Source organism: Pogoniulus pusillus, chromosome 24 (assembly GCF_015220805.1).
Source record: "Pogoniulus pusillus isolate bPogPus1 chromosome 24, bPogPus1.pri, whole genome shotgun sequence".
Taxonomy (NCBI): domain Eukaryota; kingdom Metazoa; phylum Chordata; class Aves; order Piciformes; family Lybiidae; genus Pogoniulus; species Pogoniulus pusillus.
Genome location: NC_087287.1, coordinates 10331627 through 10350643, shown reverse-complemented (window position 1 = coordinate 10350643; position 19017 = coordinate 10331627). Strand labels below are relative to the sequence as shown.

The window sequence follows — 19017 nt, the reverse complement described above, 5'->3', positions numbered from 1 at the left end:
AAAGAGGTAGATGGGACCCGGTACCATTTGTATAGTGTATGGCGGGGAAACGGCGGGGCCGCTACTCTTCCCAGTCCCCGCAGCGCATGGCAGTGCTCAGCCCCGCAGCCCTCCTGCCCTTCCTCGGGGTTACTCTTTCTTTTGTTATTATTTGCAAAGGTGAGGTTCGAGCATTTTTTCCAAGTTAGGGACTACGGAAAGCCGAAGGACTCTTCCCGGCCAGGCGTTTACCCAGCCCAGCCTCAGTGCAGGATGGGGGAGCCCCCACGGTTCAACCTGGTGAAGGTACCAGGACCTCAGTGCCGTCTCTAAACCTCTAATCCTACTATAGCCGGGGCTTTGCAAGAGGAAAAATCGCTTATTTACAGCACTTTTTTGCCCTAAACCATGTGCTGGCCAGTGTTTTGCCTGCTCAGAGGCTGGGGGGCAGGCCAGTGTTGCTCTTGCACCAGCTCAGACTGGCTGCAGCGCAGACGGTGCCGCTGCTAAGAATGCAGCCTCTGCCCGGGGCGCGCCGGGGATCTAATCACCGCCTTGGTAATTATTGACAGCGATCTCCATCTACCCGCCAGTGGCCAGAGCTGGACCCAGCTCCCTGCAGCCAGCACCAGCTGGAGGAACCACCCCGTGGCACCACCCTCACCTTGCAAAGAGGCTTTTCAAATCATGGAGGAGAAGGAAACCAACAGCAGACCCCAAGATGCCCCCAGGCATGGCTGCCCAGCCTCGCCTCCCCTCCCCCCCCCCCCCCCCCTCCCTCCGCCAGTGACTCACCTGAAGAAAGCCTGAGAGTACCGAGTTTGCTGGTGCTCAGCAAACCATGTTCCCAGTTGGGCTCTCCCCGCAGCACTGCACTGAGCAGACACCCCCAAGTCCCCAGGGCATGCTCCTGTCGAGCCCCTGGATGTCCCCAGGGCCCGGAGAGCCGGTAATACCGGTGGGGAGGGCTCCGGGTGCAGGTTTCATCCTGTCTTGACAACTCCGTGGGCTTTTCCAGACATGGAGAGCAGGGCAGGTTCCCTCCTCAGCCTGGAGAGCCTTGTGCAAACTGCATGCACCTGGCAGGATGGGTGGGTTGCTTTCCCCCTCCTTTTTTATCTCTCTCTCCCCCTCCTCCCCCCTTTCTTTTTCCCTCCCCAAAAGCCGGAGTTGGTTGGTTTTGTTTTGTTTTCTTTTTCCTCTTCCACAGGTTCAGGTGGAGGTGGAGGTGGAGCAGGAGGAGCGAGGGAGGGACAGCCAACCCCCTCCTGCAGGCCTGGCGCCCCGTGATTGGGGTGGCGAAGGGCAGGGGCTGAACTGGGGAGGGAGAAAAATAAATACATTATTGAAAAGACCCAAAAAAAAGAGAAAACCCAAGCACTGATCTGGCAGGTCGAGTCGTCTGGAGCCGCGCAGGAGGGAGGTGGCTGGCAGGAAGCCTGCAGCCAGGGCACCAGGAAGCTCCACAGGTAAATGCCACTCTCCTTCGTCCCCTTTCCATGTCGCTGCCGTTCCAGCCAGGTTCAGCAGGGTCTGAGCCAGGCTCTTCAGGGTTTTCCCTCTCCCCACCAGCCTTGCTACTCCCCTGGCTCCCTGGACCCACATTCCCTTTCAGCACTGCCCGCCCTGCAGCCCACATGCCTGCCTTGCTTGCCCTGTAGCCCTGCTCCAGGGAATGCTGCAGCCTGACCCTCGCTTTCCACCTTGCAGCGTTCTCTGCCACACTTGGAGCTCCACAAAACTGGGGTGCCCCCAACCTCAAGATGCAGGAACAACGAGCATGCTGCTGCCCAGTCTCCTGTGCTCTTCTCCTTCACAGACAGCAGCCCTGGCACCTACCCACCCTTTGGGCATCCATTGCCATTTTGTGCCCCAGAGCAGAGGGGCTCCATGGGGCCGGGGAGGTGCTGAGGGCCTCCCTCACCTCTCTGGCCAGGCTGCAACTTGTCAGGGCTTCCTCATTTCTGCCCATCAAAGTGAGACTCTGTATGAGTGACCTACCTGAGCAGGACTGAGCAGAGCTGGCTTCTCCAGCCCTTACTTGTCCATCTGAGTCATGGAGAAGCTCAGTTAATACTTGAGGCATAAATCACCTTGCAGCTGCCCAAGCTGTACACCTTTTACCTGTCCCGCAGGTACCCTGACCTGTGGCTTCACCTCACACCTGGTTCTAAGGGCAGCTGTGCCAAAGGGAAGCAAGGTGCCTCCGTGGCTGCTCATGGCAGGGCTGCCCACAGACCCCCTCCCATGTTCCACCAGCAGACATGGCCTCTCCAGGGACCAGCCCACCCTCCACAACCCTGCTCCTACCCAAAACCAGTCTGCAGCTGAGAGCGATGAGGCTCTGGGGAAAGAGGCACCTAAGAGAGATTTTTCTCCCTCCTGGCCCCAGCATTCTGCTGGCTGTTTACGGTCACGCTGCCTTGCAGCAGCCAGCATCCAGATATCCTTGTTATTCCCACACCAGCCCCAAGGGGACACGGCGCCCGCAGCGGGGCTCTGCGGGGCACTGTGAGCGGAACAATCAGTGCTGCTGGGGCTGAACCTCGGATCTGGCATCGGCGTGGGGGCCCTTGCTCCAAGGACATTGAGGTGCTGTGGCACATCCAGAGAAGGGCAACAAGGCTGGCAAACAGTCTGGAGAACAGGGCTCGTGAGGAGCAGCTGAGGGACCTGGGGCAGTTGAGCCTGGGGAAAAAAGGAGACGAAGGGGAGATCTTCTGGCTCCCTGCAAGGAGGCTGGAGTGAGGTGGGGGTTGGTCTCTTCTCCTAGGGAACAAGTGACAGGACAAGAGGAAACATCTCAAGCTGAGGTTTAGATTGGATGTGAAGAACAATTTCTTCTACCTGAGGATTATCAAGGCCTGGCCCAGGCTGCCCACAGCAGTGGTGGAATCCCCATCCCTGGAGGGATTTCAAAGCCCTGGAGATGTGTTTCTGAAGGACATGGTTTGGTGGTGCCCTGGAATTGCTGGGGTAATGGTTGGACTCCAGTTGAAGGCCTTCTCTAGCCTAAACAACTCCAATTCTATGACCCCAGTCCCAAGCTCTGCTTCACCTTTAGCTCTCGGTGCCCCTTTGTGCTGCTGCAATTCATCAGTGGGCACGAGATGTCCTCTTGTCCCTCTGCCCATGGGGCAATTGCAGTGGCACTGCCACCAGTTCTGTGATGGCAGTAGGGGGACAGGCCACTTGGTCCCCACGCACCATCCTGGCTCTCCCCACTTGCCCACACGTGTGGCGTGTCAGGGGGGTGTGCCTGTCCCTGGGCATGGCTGTGGGGTAGCAGCACACTGTGCCAGCTTGGCTCGGCTCAGCGCTAGGCAGGAGGAAGCCTGCATAGCTATAAATAAACCACCCCTGGTTAATTAGCAATTTCATCAGGCACGTCGGGCTGGAGGCAGCACTGCAGGCAAGGCGGGGTGGTGGTAGCATGAAAGGGGGTCATGCAGAGCCCCCTAACCACAGCCAGGGGGGGAGCTCCCCAAGCTTTCATGGGAAGGTGCTGCACAGCCCACGGTCGAGCTACAGCCAGGGCTTGCTCCCCTGGCTGGCCTCTGCTGGACTCGGGGACACAACTGTAATGTCCTGCAGCCACCCGTTGGTCATTAATCATCTCTCTCCCAGCTCATGGTCACAAAAGCCAGCAAGGAAGTGCTGTGCAGAGAGGGCAGGTGAAATGCCGGCCACTAAGCCATGGGCAGTTCACGGCCTTGGCTTTACCCCAGCATGGCACCTGCCACCCCCTAACCCCAGTCTCAGTGGGAAGCAATGGGGGCTTCTGGAGTGCTCCCTGTTCTGGCCCAGCCTGAAGCAGCCCGCACCCATGGAGCCATTTCTGACCCGTTCCAGCCCAGCCCGCCCTGCCACAACTGCAGCTGGACTTTGTCCCCCGGAAGACACCGAGCCGCTGGGGGCCCTCCTGCCAGGGGTGGCCTGCAGTGCTGCCAGCAGCTCCCCCACCAGTCGCCGGAGCACGCCATGGCAGGTAGGTTCCAAAATTTACACTTTCACCTCTTTCCAGCCAGGAAGGTCCCTTTGCTGGCAGGGGGTCCAGGTACCTGCTCCAGCTTTGGCTTGTAAGGGCAGGCAAGGGTCCATCCCAGCCCCAGGAACCAGCCTGCTGCAAAGCTGCTGCAAGCACCACTCCTGCCAGACCCCTGTGGCAGAACTCGTTTTTCCAGGGAAGCCACCACAGTCACCACCCCCCCAGCTGGGAGCTGCATCAGCTTTCCCATTTGAAACCTCCTTTCACTCTGCTCCCAGATCTTTGCAGTGTGCCCCCCAGAATCCTTATCCCAGCCACCAACGAGACGCTGGATCTGGCACTGGGGAGCCAGGTAGAGCTGAACTGCACTGTGCACTGGGCAGCTGCCGAGCGCTGCCAGCCTGTCCCAGCATGGACCAAAGATGGGCAGTGGCTGGGCAATGCGAGCAGCCAGGACACTACCTGGTAAGGAGCCATGCTAGGGTATGTCTGTCCATCTCTCTGTCAGGGTGGGTCACCTCATCAGCCAACCCACAGTGGCCTCATCTTCCCCCAGGCTGGCACCAAATGCCTCGGAGCGTCTCCTCAGCAGCATCCTGCAGCTCAACCTCACGCACGATGCCGACTTTGGGGTGTTCGCCTGCTGGGTCAGCAATGCCACGGCCACCTTCACCCTGCGGCGAGCGGGTAGGGAGGTGTTTGGGCCAGAGAAGGGACACCTCCAAGGAGGGCCTACTTGCTAGGGGTGGAACAGCAGCCCTATGGGGGTCACCAAAGCGGGTGTTGGGGCATCGCTACCTCTCCCAGGGTGGTGCACAAGGTGCAAACCTACATCATAGACATGCTGGACCATCAGCCACACTCACCGTGCCCTTGCCTGTCCTTGCAGAAGTGGCAGGGCACGTGCCCGCAGTGCTGGCAGCCCTGCTGGTCCTGGCACTCCTGATGCTTCTGGCTGGGCTCTATGTCAGATGCCGCCTGAGCGTGCTCCTCTGGTACCGAAACCACTACGGCGAGCTGGAGATCAATGGTGAGCTGCTAGGGATGGGCACAGAGCTGGTGCTCACCTTAGGGGAAGCCTCCTCTGGGCCAAGATGCAGAGCCCTCCCCAGCATCATAGTCCCCTTTCTCCATGGTTGCCCCCAGATGGGAAGCTGTACGACGCCTACGTCTCCCACGCCGCCAGCCCCAACGACAGAAAGTTTGTCAACTTCATTGTGAAGCCACAGCTGGAGAACCGCTATGGCTACAAGCTCTTCCTGGATGAGCAAACCATCCTGCCCAACTCAGGTGGGTACTAGACCCATGTGGGGTGAGGCAGAGGGGTGGCATCAGCACCAGGGGCTTTACATGCCTGTGCCTGCAGAGCCATCAGCTGACCTCATCATGAACGTGAGCCGGTGCCGGCGTCTTATCGTGGTGCTCTCCGTTGCGTACCTGGAGCAAGACTGGTGCAACAGCAGCTTCAGGTAGGAGCAGCTCCAGTCTCCTCCCAAGATGCTGGCAAGGTCTTCCCACTCCTGCCAAACACCTGTCTCGCAGGGAAGGGCTCTGGAGGCTGCTGGAGCTTTCCAAGAAACCTATCTTCATCGTCTTCGAGAGCCAGTACCGAGAGATCACCCACCCTGCCATCAGCCTGCTGAAGCAGCACCGGAGCATGGTGACCTTGCTGGTGTGGAGAGCTGGCTCCATGGTGAGAGCTGACCAGCACTCTGTCCTGCTGGCACTCCATCTCCATCCCCACTGCCCTATTTTGTGTCAGCCTCCCTGAGACACTCTGGGGCTGCTTCCAGTGCTTCAGAGCTCCTGCAAAGCAGGTTAGGGCAGTCCTCTTTTAAAGGCACCTTAAAAAACCCCAACCAAACCAACCCTAGAGCTGGGTGCCCACTCCCCAGATGTGCACCACCGTGAACCCCATGCCACTCTAAGCTTTCCCTAGGCTGAGGTGCCAGGCTGAAACCTCAGCTCCAAGGGCGAAGCTTTGCCCCATGGCTGCTCCGGCCATTTTGGGGCCAGGCTGGGAGCTGGAGCCCTCAGGAGCAGGTCAGGCCGGTTTCTCTGCCGGCACAGGCTCGCTGCCACGGCAGGAGCACAGCTCATGCCTTGGCTCAGCTCCCAGAGCCGGCAGGAGAGAGCTGTGCTCCACAAAGCCTTCCCCAGTCCTGTGCAGGGCTTCACAGTGGTCCCAGCATGGCTCATCTTCTCCTTGCCCCATGCAGACCCCATCATCGGACTTCTGGAAAGAGCTGTGCCTGGCCTTGCCTCGCAAGGTGTCCTTCCAGGGGACCATGAGTGACCCACAGACCCAGCTGCAGGAGGACAAGGACCCAATGCTGATACTGCACAGCAGCTACCTCGACAGTGGAGGAGACCTCCACCCCGATGGGGACCTCGGTACAGGTCTTTGTCACTTGTTCCTTCTCCTAGGGGGGACTAGATGTACACTGGAGGTCACTTTTGGGCTTTGCTTCAACCTGCCATGGCAGACAGGCTAGATTTAGCCCCTTACTCACTCAAACCCATTTCCCTGCTCCTTCCAGGCCTCCGTGGGGGCATCTTCAGAAGCGCCCCACCTCCTCGCATCAGTGGCCCCAGAGCTCCCATGGCGTCGGCTGCAGGCGCAGCAGAGGACACGCAGCTGAGGGACGGCCAGAGACTGGAGATCGATGTCTCCGACCTGGGATCGCGCAACTACGGTGCCCGCACGGACTTCTACTGCCTGGTGACAGAGGATGACATCTGAGAAGAGCCATGGGCTGGCAAAGTCAGTGTCCCCGTCCCTGCAGGGCCACACAGACCCAGATTGTGCTCAGAGGAGCCTGAGCCTTACGGTGGGAACGAAGCCAAAATCTTGATGGCAGAGACAGAAGCTGGCTCCTGGCTGGATGCTCTGTAGTAGAAAACCATGACCTGCTTGTAGAGCCTGGGCACCCGTGGGTGCTGGACCTTTCCCCTCCCCGTGGGCCCAAGGGACATTTGGACATTTGTCCTGCACGATGGACAAGCAGTGGGATGGGTGATGCTCCCCAAGAAGCAACATGCCCCAGTCCCACTGGCTCAGGAGCCAGGAAATGCCCAGTGGCAGCAGCTGTGGTACCTTCTCAGCCATGGAAAGCCCCGTGGCAATAAAATGCTGTTGCACCAAGCGGGTGTTGTCTATCTGCAGGGACATAGGTGCCACTGGTGAGTCTCCCCATACCACAGGCAGTACCACATCTCATCCCCACCAAGGTGACTAGGAGCAATGCCCAGGCACAGCAAGCAGGGTGGCACTGCAGGGTGAGCTGTGTGTCACTCTCCTCCCCTCCTCAGTGCCAGCCGAGCACGGAGACAAGCAGGCATCGTTCAAGGCCTTTATTTCGGGGACACACAGGGGCAGGCAGGTTGTACACTGAGACCCCCCCAGCCTGGACCACATCGGGCGCCAGCACACCGAGAGGTCCACACCAGCCCTGGATGTGGCCCCTCCTAGCAGTGCCACCCGGTGTCCCCCACCCTCCCTCCCCTCTACCTACTCTACCCTGTTTCCCAGGTGAGGTACGTGATGCCCCTCAAGCACAGCATCTCCCCTCAAACCACCAGCAGACCAAAGCCCCTCACAGCCCACCCACATGCCCCAGCTCAGCCACCATCTCAGCAGGGAGAGCTTCAGACCTGCTGCCTTGCCTGCACAGCCATGTCTAGCAGTGAGGGCACAAGGGCATCTCCCCACCCTGCAGGGAGACGCTGCCCAGCCAACAGTAGCCACCTGGCCCTGCCCAAATCCTGCTTACCTGGCACCAGCTGGCCTAGTGCTGAGCAGAGCAGTAGGCTGGGAGTGGCACTGGTGGCCCTGCCTGCACTGGGACATCCCTGCAGGGTTTAAGGATGGGGACAGTATGGCTTGGAGGTCCCCTGGCTAGAGTGAGGGCATGGGCCTCTTCAATCACACTCCTCACCCCACCCCTGGGCAAAGGGGGCACTCAGCACCCTGTCTCTGCTTCCCACCTCCTTACAGCCCTGTAAAATTTTGGTGAGCTACCTCAGACCTCCCAGAACCCTCCTGAGATATGCAAAGCCCCATGCCCAGCCAGGGCAGAGCGCATGTAACCCACGGTGCACCCCACACCAACACGGTGGCACCAGCCCCCAGCATGCCGCAACTGGGGGAGCTGAGCTGGGTGCCCTCAGAAGCCCCCTCCCCACCAGCGTCACGTTGCAGGAGCATCCCAAACACCCCACAGCTCCAGCTCCCCAGCAGGGTCCCAGTGGAGCCAGGAGCAGTTGCTGGCTTTATGGATGAGTGTCCCCTGCCCAGGGAAGGGGAGTGCCCAGCAGAGGGGGAGGCATGAGGGGCACGGTGGGGACTACAGAGCTAGAGAGCAGAGGTCAGGCAGTGAGCAGCCTCCCCGGGGCACATCCCGGTGAGGAGAGTCTGGCTCCTGGGGGTGTCCTCACAGGCCAAGGAAGTCCTCCTTCCGGTACCCCTTCTGCAAGGAGACAGGCACCCGTCATACAGGTGGCACCAGCGCTGCCACCACTCCTGCAAAGGACACCCTGCCCACACCTTCCTGGGTACTGGCAGCGCCACACAAATCCACTCTGCCCTGGCACCAATGGCCACGCTGTCCCCACCCCACTGCTGTGGCTGCCACCACTGGGACAATGCTCTGGGGATATCCCCACCCCTTCAGGCCTGTCCCAGTCCTGGAAGCACTAGAGTGAGGTGGCTTTCTAAGGTGAAGCCCCTGGCCTTGACTCCATCCCAGCATTCCACCAGCTGGAGAAGGCACCAGGGGGTGGCACATACCATCTTGAAGTCCCGGTGGAGCTTGGTGTATTGCCACATGTTGCCCAGGAGGCTGGCTGCTGCTCTAGAGGACTTCTCATGGTCCGGACTGGAACAAGGACATGAGGCAATGAGTTTTGGGTACTGCTGGACATGGAATGGAGCCCATCAGCCAGCCTGAGAATACCACCCTAGATGGGCCCAGGGAGCTGAGAACTCTTAATGCTGGTGGAAAGAGGCTGAAGACTGTAGTCTGGAGCCCACCACAATGGGCAGGGTGGCACATGTTTGTGGCAGGAAAGGTGAGAAGTACCCAGATGGGAAGAAGGTGGCTGCAGCAATGGCCAGCCTGCTGATGTGGTATCCTAAGGAGGTGGCAAAGGACTGGAAGGTGGCCATGAGTCCACTCCAAGCTGGTCTGGGAACTCCCAAAACCAAGCCTTAGGAAGGGAGGCTGGTTGTGACCCTCTTCCACTGGACCAAGGAAGGAAAGGGATCCCAGGACTGGATTCCAGGACTGAGCTGGGACAGCAAAGCAGAGAGCAAGCTCCCACCTGTCTCTTCTCTTCTTGATGTAGAAGAGCTTCCTGAGGCCATCAAAGTAGACGATGTCACGAGCAGCCATGGGGCTCTCCACCACCAGGTTATTGAGGACCGCGATGATGTTCACAATGACATCAGCAGGCGGTGCCTTGTCCCCAACGCTCCCTGGCAGCTTCTCGATCAAGTGGCTGACCACCTTGGTTGCTGGTGGGTAAAAGCAGCACATCAGTACTGGTGACAAGACTCAGGAGACACCTAACAGCCTGGAGAAGAACATTGCAGCCTCCCAGGGACAATGCTGGGGGCAGAGGGTCCTGCTAAGGACCTGTGGGGCAGCCCCAGGGACACCCTCAAGACCTTTGGAATCTGCTGAGAGTCCCTGGCACCTGGGAGAGGAATTGGGTGCTGAGGGAAAAGTCAGGTGAGATGGTAAGGTGGAGGCAGAGCACAGGGCCTGGTGGGTGTTTGGTTACTGGGGCAGGGGATGGAGCTGCCTCCACATGCTCAGCTGTGAGCAGGGATGCAGCAGGCAGGAAGGTCCTGAAATGTGGATGGAGATATGTGGAGGCCAGAACAAGGAGGCAGCAGGTGGAAGGCATCAGTGGTGCTCCTCCTGCCCAGCACTCACACATCTCGTCCTTGTTGCGGGCGTGGCGGGACAGGTTGCGGATGAGGCCGGTGAGGGAGCGCAGCTGGTGGTGGTCGGCGGTGCGGACGCGGTCCAGCACAGGGTTCAGGATGCGCTCCTGCTCCAGGGCCAGACGGCTCAGCACGCCCGCCCACTGCAAGGCAAACACCCGCTTGGAGACAGCCTAGAGAGACCCATAAACCTCTTCCTCTTCCCACTCCTCCTCCTCCTCTTGCTCAACAGAGCCAGCTCAGGATGACCCATGCCCAGGTGGTGAGTAGCATGGCCACCACCCAGTAAGGACTGGTGCCAATCCCGAAGGAGCTGTATCCCCTCCCTGGGCACAGCTGTGCTTGGTCAAGGTGGTGGGGATGAGCGGGCAAGAGAGGGCAGGCCCTGGGGATGTTCCCCTTGCGTGCCTCACCCTGCGGTCCCCAGCAGTGATGTTCTGCAGGGCACCCGAGGCTGCCTCCGTCGTGTGCTTGTTGAGCTCGCAGCGCTGCAGCAGCCGGTTGTAAATGCCCACGATCTGGGGGTTCCAGAGCCACTCCATGCCCTTGGGGTCCTTTGAGACCTCCGTGAAGGTGACAATGTCTGCATTCAGGTAGTGCTGTGGGGATGGGGGTAGCATTGTTAGACTTGTAGCTGACTCCTCTGCAGCATCCCCTGCTGCAGGTGTCCCCTTTTTCCCATGTGCCTCAACCATTTGGAGGCTGGAGGGACCTGTCAGGTCACCCTGAGTGGGTCCTGCCCCTTGGCATGGCAAAGTGGGAGCTCAACACCCTGATTCACCCCACACACCTGATTCACCCTCTGCTGAGTTCACTCATGTGTCCCACCCTTCAGGTGAGGCCAGCATCCACCTCCACCCCAGCATCACCTTCACCACCAGCTGCCTCCTGGTGCCAACTCCGCCCCATGTGACGCAGCCATCTCAGTGCCCACCACTGCCCAGCCACCCACCTCTCGTGCTTTCTTGCTTTGGGGGCTGAAGCAGCCCACCAGCTCCCCTGTCACCGTGCCACTCTGGTTCCTCCGGTGACCTTCCAGGCGCTGGAGGGAGGATGGGGGCATCTCATCGTACAGGCGGTAGGAGAGGTTGCGCAGGACGCAGACAGCATTCTCCACACTCTGAGAGAGGGGACGTGAGGCTGTCAGTCCTTGTACCATCTACTAGGGCATCTCCAGCTGACACATACCCTAGGGCACAATCCCGCGGGGCTCCGTGGCCAGAGTAACCCCCATAACATCAGTGGTGCTCCTTGGTGCCCAGCAAGACCAGAAGGAACCAGACTGGTTTTCCCACCATCACATTCATTTGGCCACCAGGAGGGAGGGACCAGGACTCCTGAGAGCACCCAAACCCTGTCAGCACCCAACTCCCAGGGCTCACCTTGTCCTCTGACTTGCCCACTTCCAGAGAGCTGTTCACATAGTGGATCATAGAGTCCACCAGCCCATGGCACTCACGCATCTTCTGCCGTGTCTGCTGGCTGGCAGAGCTGAGATTCCTGCACATAGAACATGAGACCATTGCAGCAAAAGGGATCTTCCCCACAGACACCTCTCTCCTGCCACATGGCACCACCATGGGGAGGCCAGATAAGGCCTCTCCCATGGGGATGCCAGACTTAGCCTTGATACACAAGTGCTGCAAGGGATGGGGACCCCAGGAATGAGCCTCCCAGACCTTGCTCTGTGCGTACAGCACCAGTGGTGTCTCTTCCTCCACCTAAAACTTGACACACAGTGGGAGGTCGAGAGCTGGCATGAAGCAGGTACCTGAGGAATCCTGTCGAGTTGTAGAAGATCTCTGCCTCTGAAGGGTTCTGCTGGATGACACCTGAACCACCCAGCCCAGAGAGAGGAACCAGGACCAGGTCTGTGAGCTGCTCCAGTGTGTCCCGTGCCAGGCGATCCTTCAGGTTGTCACTGGAGGAGAGATTCCACAGGATCCCTGCGCAGAACAAGGCCCTCAGTCTCAGGAAGGGATGGAGAACACATCCACTCTGACTCACCTCACCAGGCCAACCACAGGGACAGCCACAGGACAGAGTGGGCAATGACGACACAAAGTGTCATCCCAGGTTGATTCACAGGACAGGGGCACTGTGTGCCATCCACAGAGGTGGAGGAGCCTGGCCCCTGCCCCCTGCCCGCTCCCAGCACTGTCCCCAACCTGTGACGTTCTTGCGGAGCTCGTCGTCAGGCTCCCGCAGCGTCCGCATGAGCTCGTAGATGCCATTCTCCTCCACCAGCGCCAGCTTGTTCTCGGCATTGTCGTAGATGAGGTTGCGCATGGCGCCCGTGGCATGGCGCTGCACCTCCTGGTTGGGGCTGTTGAACAGCTTCACCAGCTTGGGCATGGCCTGGAGGCTTCGGGCCTGGGAGGGGACAGCCCAGGTAGGTTGAGATGCCAGAGCCCTCTCCAATTCATCTGGGCCTCCCTCCATCTCCTCCACCCTCCCAAAAGTACCCCACCATGGCAGAGGAGATGGAGACAGCCCATCTCCTTCAGCTCCTGGGTGCTCACCTGCTTCTTGGCATTGCTGTCGCTGTAGCACTTGTGCTGGAGGTAGGCAGCACCCAGGACCTGCAGGTTGGGGTCGCTGGCTATCAGGTATTTCACTGCAGAGGGCAAGTCGATGTCATCAAACCTAGAAGCCACATGCAGGTGAGGAAGAGCCCAGGCAGAGCAGCCCACAGGAATCCTCCACCCCTGCAGCATGCTGTGTTCTGCCTCTTGGAAGAGGCCTGTCCACACATCTCCCTCCCCACCATGCTCTTGAGACAAGGGACTCCAGTGGGATCTAGCTGAATACCCATAAAGATCACATGCACAGCATGCTCAGAGGCCAGCACACACCAAGGTCCCTCACTATAGGGCCAAATTATACCAAACATCTCCTTCCTCCTGCTGCATCACCTGCAGCAAGGAAACACTAGGCTAGAGAAGGAGGTTGCCCTCAAACAGACAAGCAATTAAGGTGGCAACAAGAAGTAAGTTGGTGCTGGATCAAGAAGAGATAGAGGCTACAGAAGGAGAACTTTGTCCTCAACCACCTAAGGGACTATGGTTGGACAATGACTAAGTGGGTGCTAGACCCTGGCACTCACCCCCCTGACTGGTGGCTGAGCAGTGTGCTGTGCCCATTGTACATCTCCATGGCACGCTGGTCCTGGAGGTGGTGGCTGGACTCAGCCAAGCTGCGCACAGAGGGGGCACGGGAGCTGTGCTCCACCATCCCCATGTAGGAGTTGCCCATGCCTGCCTGCGAGGCCGCCTGGATGCTGCCAAAGGAGCCGGTGCTGAGCCGTGAGCGGTTGTTGCTCTGGAAGCGCTGGAGCGTGCGCATGGCAGGTGCGCGGATGGTGCGGCTCTGGGTCACCTCGCTGCCATCCAGCCAGTCAGAGGGGGCCTTGGCGGCGGAGCTGGTGCTCATCTGCCTCTCGAAGGTGTAGGAGCGGGCGAAGCCACCATTGCCTTGGCTCTTGTAGAGGGAACGGTGCCCCATGGGGTCCAGCTGCTCAGAGATGACGCTGTAGCGGTCGTCAGTGATGGCGGGAGGCTGGAGCGGGCCATCGGCCAGGCGCAGCGAGCGCAGCGACAGCGTGTCGAAGTTCTGCCGCGAGCGATAGGTGCGCTCATGGAAGGAGTTGGGCCGCGGTGAGGCGTTGGCAGCCTGCGACATGGTGTAGCCAGTGCTATAGCCCCGGCCCTTGGCCAGGCCTCCGTTGCTGATGGTGGCCATCCGCTTGTGTGGAGTGAGGTCCACCGCCGAGCGCGAGGACCAGCCACTGCCCTTCAGTGTCCCAAAGTCCTTCTTGGCCAGTGGCTGGTAGAGCTGCGGAGGGGGAAAATGGTGAGGTCAGGGGTGCTTGTGAGCCTGTTCCTCCATCCCCACCATGGGGACAGGAATAGACAGAGCCCAAGGCCTCCCTCAATACAACCAAAGCTACAGCCAGTAGCCACCAACATCCCCAGCTGCACTAGTGAAGGGGACTGGCACAGCATGGGGGACAAATCTGCCCTGTACATACCGAGGCTTTGGGCTCCAAGCCATTGCTCTGGGAGCGGGAGCTGAAGGAAGAGCGCAGGGCTGTGCTGTACTGACCACCTGCAGGACAGGGGCAGAGGGATCAATGTGAGCACCTGGGAGCAAAGGGGTGGTCTTGGAGGTTAAAGGTCCGCCCAGCCTATCCCAGGGGCATCTCCTTTGGGCCCCACAGCAGTGCCAGCAGCACTGAAGGGGATGAGGGAGTGGGAGGACACTGCCTTCACCTGCCTGCCGGCAACAGGGAGCAAGCGAGGCGTTGGTGGCAGTGCTAAGCGGTGGCCTCCTCGCCTTTCATCATGCCCCGACGGCGAGGGGGTAATTGCCACCTTGGCGGGAACATGGCTGCTCAGCCGGTACCCTCTGCCACAGCCGGATTGGCAGCCCAGGCACCCCCAAAGCCAGTCCCAGCCCTGCCACCTTGAGAACAGGAGCCTGGCAGGGACTCGGCCACTCCACTACACCCCACACTGCCCTTTTGCCTCACCAATGCCCCAGGGCCACTGGCAGGGACGGGAAGGCCACCACCAGCCCCAGCAGCACCAGGAGCATGACTCACACCTGAGCCTGTGACAGCCCTTGGGGTGCTCGTGGGGGGGTCTCTTCCCACCGCCGAGGTCCCCCAGTGCCTTGGATCAGGGGTCGGTGAAACCCTGTGCCCGGGCTGGGTGAAGCAGCAGGGCGGAGGCTGCAGACGTTAAATGGAGGAGCTTGGTTGGAGTCCTGCCAGCAGCACTGCTCAAAGGCTGGGGGGGGGGCAGGTAAGGGATCCATCACGGCAAGAAAAACCTCCCAGTCTTAGCCCAAAGCGGGATGTGGGGACCCCCCTGCCACGCAGTGAAGATCCCATCTAGTGCCAGGTGGGGAAACCGAGGCAGCAGCCTTGGCTGAGGTAAATAAGCCCACGCTGGGGCTGTGCCACCCCCATCCCCGCTGCTGGGGTTCGGTGGAATACTTGTAGGGGTTCAGTCAGGCCTGGGGCAAGACCCTAGCCCCAAGCCAAGGCACGAGTCAAAGCCTGACACTGGCCAAGCAGCTCCCACCACCTGTTGGGACCCGATTGCCCAGGGGCCCCGCGGGGTTCTCCCACCTCTGCTGCCATCAACGTGGTCGGTGCCGTCGGGGCGAGTGGCTGCTTGCCCCCTCAGCATCATGCGGATGCGGACCTGCTCCTGGACACGGGCGCTGCGCAGGCGCTGGGCCTCCGCTGCCTCGCGGCTCCTGCCGTCCAGCTGCCGGTCCGAGGGCAAGGCCAGCGAGCAGACGCCGGCCTCGGGCTGCAGGGCCGACAGCAAGAAGGTGTTAGTCTCCTGCATGGCGGCCGCGGCGGTGGCGGTGGCGGCAGTGGTGGTTCAGAGGTCGAGGCCGCCCTGCGCAGGTGAGCGCGGCGGCAGCAGAGGCTTCCCAGAGCCGTAGGGAGGCTCCCGTCCCGCCCTGCCGCTGCCACGCCTCGGCGGGGAGGAGAGGGCTGCACCCGGCTCCCTGGGACACCGTCATCGCCACGGGTAGAGGTGCCCACGGGTGACCTCCTGGGGACGAGGCCAAGAGGGAGGCAGGTGCCCCTGGGGGCAGGTGCCCCTGGGGGGGGACCCAGGGTGGTCTGGTGAGGGACAGACCCTTGCCAGGCAGCCTTCCCACTGACACCCAGGCACCTGGGCAGCTCCACCAGTGAGCTCCAGATCCAGACACTGTCACTCTGCAGAGACTGAGCCCCCTGCTTGGCCCCACCAGTGAGCCCCAGCCCCCCGTGTTGCTCCTCTGGCAAGTTTGACTCTCAGACACCCGCATTATACCTCCATTAGACCACCAGGCGACCTCCCTCTGTCGCTCACTAGAGAGCCTTGGACTCCAGCTGCCTCTCTGTTGAACCAGAGAGACCCACATGACTGTTCCGTTAAGCCACAGACAACCACATTGTCCCTCCAATGAGCCGAAGAGTCCCTCACAAACGTCTAGGAGAGCCCCCGACCTAGATCCCCACATGGCTCCACCAAGCAAGCCCCAGGCAGCCTCCCTAGAAAGCCTCAGAGCCCTGAGCCATCTCCTAGAGCAACCCTGGACCACCGGGGTATCCCCCGGGCTGGCACCAGCTCTTTCAGCTGCCCACCAACACGGCTGGCAGCCCCCTCTGGCACAGGGGGCTAGTTGGCAGTAAGAGTGCCCCTCCCTGCTTTGCTTTTCAAATCAGCAGGGAGTGAAAAAAAACAACACTAATCATTAGAAAAAACCCCAAGGAGCGGGGTGGGGGTGCGGGGAGGGGAGGCTGAGCGCGGCAGGAACGGCTCAGGGTGACTCAGCCGCTGCCACCGCGCAGCTACTCATTAGGCTCGCCCCACCCGCCAGCTGCCCCGGCCGACCCCGGCACGGCCAGGCTGGGGGGCGCCGTGCGCCCAGCGGAGTCCAGGAGAGGCTCCTGCCACCCCCACGGTGCCGCTTCCCTCTGCTCTCCGCTGCCCCTGCCTCACTAACTGAGCAGCTCACTGCTGCACAGAGCAGTGCCCGTTCTCAGCCAGGCCCAGGAGCTCAGGCTCTGCCCCTGCCGGCGGGCACGGGGCGTTTGCCCGCGGGCCCCAGCGCGGCGCAGTGGGCAGGGTAAGCCGGTGCTGGCGCTGGGTGCTTGAAGCTGAGCGTGGCAACGCGACCACGGTTTAGCGCCTGGCGTCACCGCTCCCAGCCCAGCTGGCACAAGCTCCGCTGGCCAGTGAGTCGGCCGGGGCTGACGACACCCAGCGATGACAAGACGAGACGTCAGTGACAAGGCCGGGACGGCTTCTGCGCTTGGTTTAGAAGGGTGGAAGGGCAGTCCCCGAGGAATGTGCCGCCGTCAGCAGGAGCAGCGGGCAGTGCCGGGGCGGGGTGGCGAGAGCTGCGGGCGAGCGCTTTGGGGTGACAGTCCCTGCCTTGATGCTTCCCCAAACCCCCGTGGGCTGCAAATCCTTCTGCCACCGGCACATTGTGTCTGGAGACTGATGCAGGGACAAGCCCCTCCCCAGCTCTGGGAGCGGAGCGGTCCAGCGATTTCGTGGTTTTAAATATCGCACGAGACCTTTCCGAGGTACAACACCCCAAGGACCCCTATCTTTTCCTACCTGGGTACCACCCACCCAGCGCTGGAGGGTGCATCAGGGTTGGCAGAGCTCAGCAGGGCGCTCCCAGCCCTCCAAGCTCAGATGAATCATGGGCTCCCCCCAGGAGCAGGCAGGCAGGCAGGGTGGTTTGCTCCCCAGGCAAGCCAACGCTTGCCCTCTGGCCTTATGCCAAGCACCAAGGGGCTTGGGGACACCCCAAGAGCCTCTCCATGCCTAGGGACAAAGGGCCCCTGGGGATGGCCCTAAGACTGCTGGCAGCACCATACTCCCCAGACTCTGCCTCCCTTCCAAGCCTTTATTCTCACAGTTTGACAGTGCCTTGCAGCATTAAGTATGGAAACTGGGGGTCGTGGGCGGACTTAGGGGGGTTGAGGAAGGTTTGAGGAGGGTGGCTTAGGCAGCACTGTCCTCGTAAAGTGTCTGCTTAACAAGGGCAGGCATTGGCTAGGAGTGGGGACACTCTGGGATGCTTCAAAAAACAGCAAATGAACAAAAAAATCCCCAAACCAAACAAAAATATATATACATCTATCCCCACCTTCGGAGCAAACCTGGGGAATTCTCGAAGGGATTGGCCCTGGTCACCGTGACACAGGATTAAATAAACCCATCCTAGGGGTCCCTAAACAGTCACTGACACCCAGTCTGGAGACAGCCATCTCCCTTCCTCTGTGGGGTAACAAAGCCCTGCCCCTAGGGAGACCCCAGCTCCCAGGTGCACCTTGTCCTCTCCCACCCTCCAAGCACCTGTCCCCAGAAGCAGGTCCCCAGGGAAGCCCTCTGCTGCTGGTGCCATCGGCATTTTCAGCAGGGAGTGGCTGACGCTGCGCCGCACAGCCTGGCCACAGCCAACATGTGCCAAGGGCCACACCGGGGCAACCAAGCCACAAAGAGAGGAAGAAAAGAGCCTCTTGCCCAAAGCTAGCCAGGAGCGGGCAGCTGCCAGATCTGGCATCCATGCCATCCCTTCCCACCTGGCACATGGGGACTGGTGACAGGATATATGCCACCAGCTTTCCCTGGGGACCTGCACTGGGGACAACCACGCTGCCGCGCATGGAACCGGCCGACACTTACCTTGTTGGGTGGCCCCGGAGGGCCATTGCCCTGCAGCATACTCCTGGGCAGGCGGGTGCACCCCTGGGTGCTACACGGGTGCCCTGGCACGGGGTGGGCGATGCCGTCTGCAGCGGGGCCGGTGCAGCGGGCGTGGGCCCGCCCCAGGAGCTTACCCAACCAGTCTCTTTGCCGTTGTTTTGCATGTGCGCTCGAAACCCGCTCGCCTCGTAGCCAGGATCTTGCTCCTGGGGCTGGTGGTGGCTCCTCAAAAAGCCTCGGCATGGCCAGCGTGCCAGCGGGGAGGTGCCTGGGCATCCCAGCTGCCCCAGCCTAAGCACTGGAGCCACATCTCAGCTGCCTTCTTGATGGTACAGAAAAATCACTACTGGTCACCATTACCATGGCCAAGGTCAAAGATGTCCTATCTGCTGCATCCCCTTGAGCCCCCCCAGTGCGGTGCACCCATGAGTGCAACAACGAGGGTGTGGGTGCCACAAAAAGTAGAAGGTGGAGGGGAGGCAGAGCTGGAGGGGCACGTTTCTTGGAGTGCAGGGGGCTCCCCCAGCCCCCGGGGGTTCACAGGGAGCATGTTTGTGTGCGTGGGATGGAGCAGGAGCCCTTTGAAGCCAGATAAGCTGAGAGGGAGCGTTCGGAACGGGCCAAACCAGTTTGGGGGCCATTGCTTTCCCCAGCACCACAGCGCATCTGGTGCTCAAGGAGGGGTGACCCCCCAGCAAAGCCTGGTGCAGGGCAGGTGGCTGCCCAGAACCCTCCACACAGCCACTGTTGTCACGTTTGTCCCTCTCTCAACCTGGAGGTGTCAGGAGAGGCTCCCATACTGCCCTCACCCCCTCCAGCCCCTCGCTCAGCCCCTCAGCTGAGGCAGCCCCACAGGGAGGCTGCTTTGG

General features: G+C 60.7%; 2 protein-coding genes across 5 annotated transcripts; one reads left to right on the top strand and one right to left on the bottom strand.

Annotated features, from left to right (window-relative positions):
• The first annotated feature begins 882 nt into the window (after positions 1 to 882).
• SIGIRR (single Ig and TIR domain containing) lies at positions 883 to 7113 on the top strand. 3 transcript variants are annotated; one of them, XM_064163521.1, is made up of 11 exons: positions 883 to 1070; positions 1190 to 1448; positions 3832 to 3967; positions 4246 to 4432; positions 4524 to 4654; positions 4857 to 4997; positions 5114 to 5257; positions 5334 to 5436; positions 5510 to 5660; positions 6187 to 6367; positions 6508 to 7113. In XM_064163521.1, exons 3-11 carry the CDS (start codon positions 3961 to 3963, stop codon positions 6708 to 6710), a joined length of 1248 nt encoding a protein of 415 aa, XP_064019591.1. In that variant the 5' UTR covers positions 883 to 1070; positions 1190 to 1448; positions 3832 to 3960; the 3' UTR covers positions 6711 to 7113. The 3 variants fall into 3 exon arrangements, with proteins under 3 accessions (XP_064019591.1, XP_064019590.1, XP_064019589.1); XM_064163520.1 differs by having other exon boundaries at positions 883 to 1152; positions 1372 to 1448; positions 6187 to 6361; XM_064163519.1 differs by having other exon boundaries at positions 883 to 1152; positions 1372 to 1448.
• Positions 7114 to 7480: 367 nt separating this feature from the next.
• On the bottom strand, positions 7481 to 18166 carry PKP3 (plakophilin 3). Of its 2 annotated transcripts, none has more exons than XM_064163517.1 (14): positions 18128 to 18166; positions 15052 to 15238; positions 13948 to 14024; positions 13024 to 13751; positions 12440 to 12563; positions 12086 to 12290; positions 11689 to 11863; positions 11300 to 11417; positions 10870 to 11037; positions 10331 to 10516; positions 9907 to 10060; positions 9290 to 9482; positions 8757 to 8844; positions 7481 to 8436 (listed from the first exon to the last, which is right to left on the bottom strand). In XM_064163517.1, exons 1-14 carry the CDS (start codon positions 18164 to 18166, stop codon positions 8401 to 8403), a joined length of 2478 nt encoding a protein of 825 aa, XP_064019587.1. In that variant the 3' UTR covers positions 7481 to 8400. The 2 variants fall into 2 exon arrangements, with proteins under 2 accessions (XP_064019587.1, XP_064019586.1); XM_064163516.1 differs by lacking the exon at positions 18128 to 18166 and adding an exon at positions 14523 to 14563 and having other exon boundaries at positions 13948 to 14016; positions 15052 to 15277.
• Between the last annotated feature and the right edge of the window lie 851 nt (positions 18167 to 19017).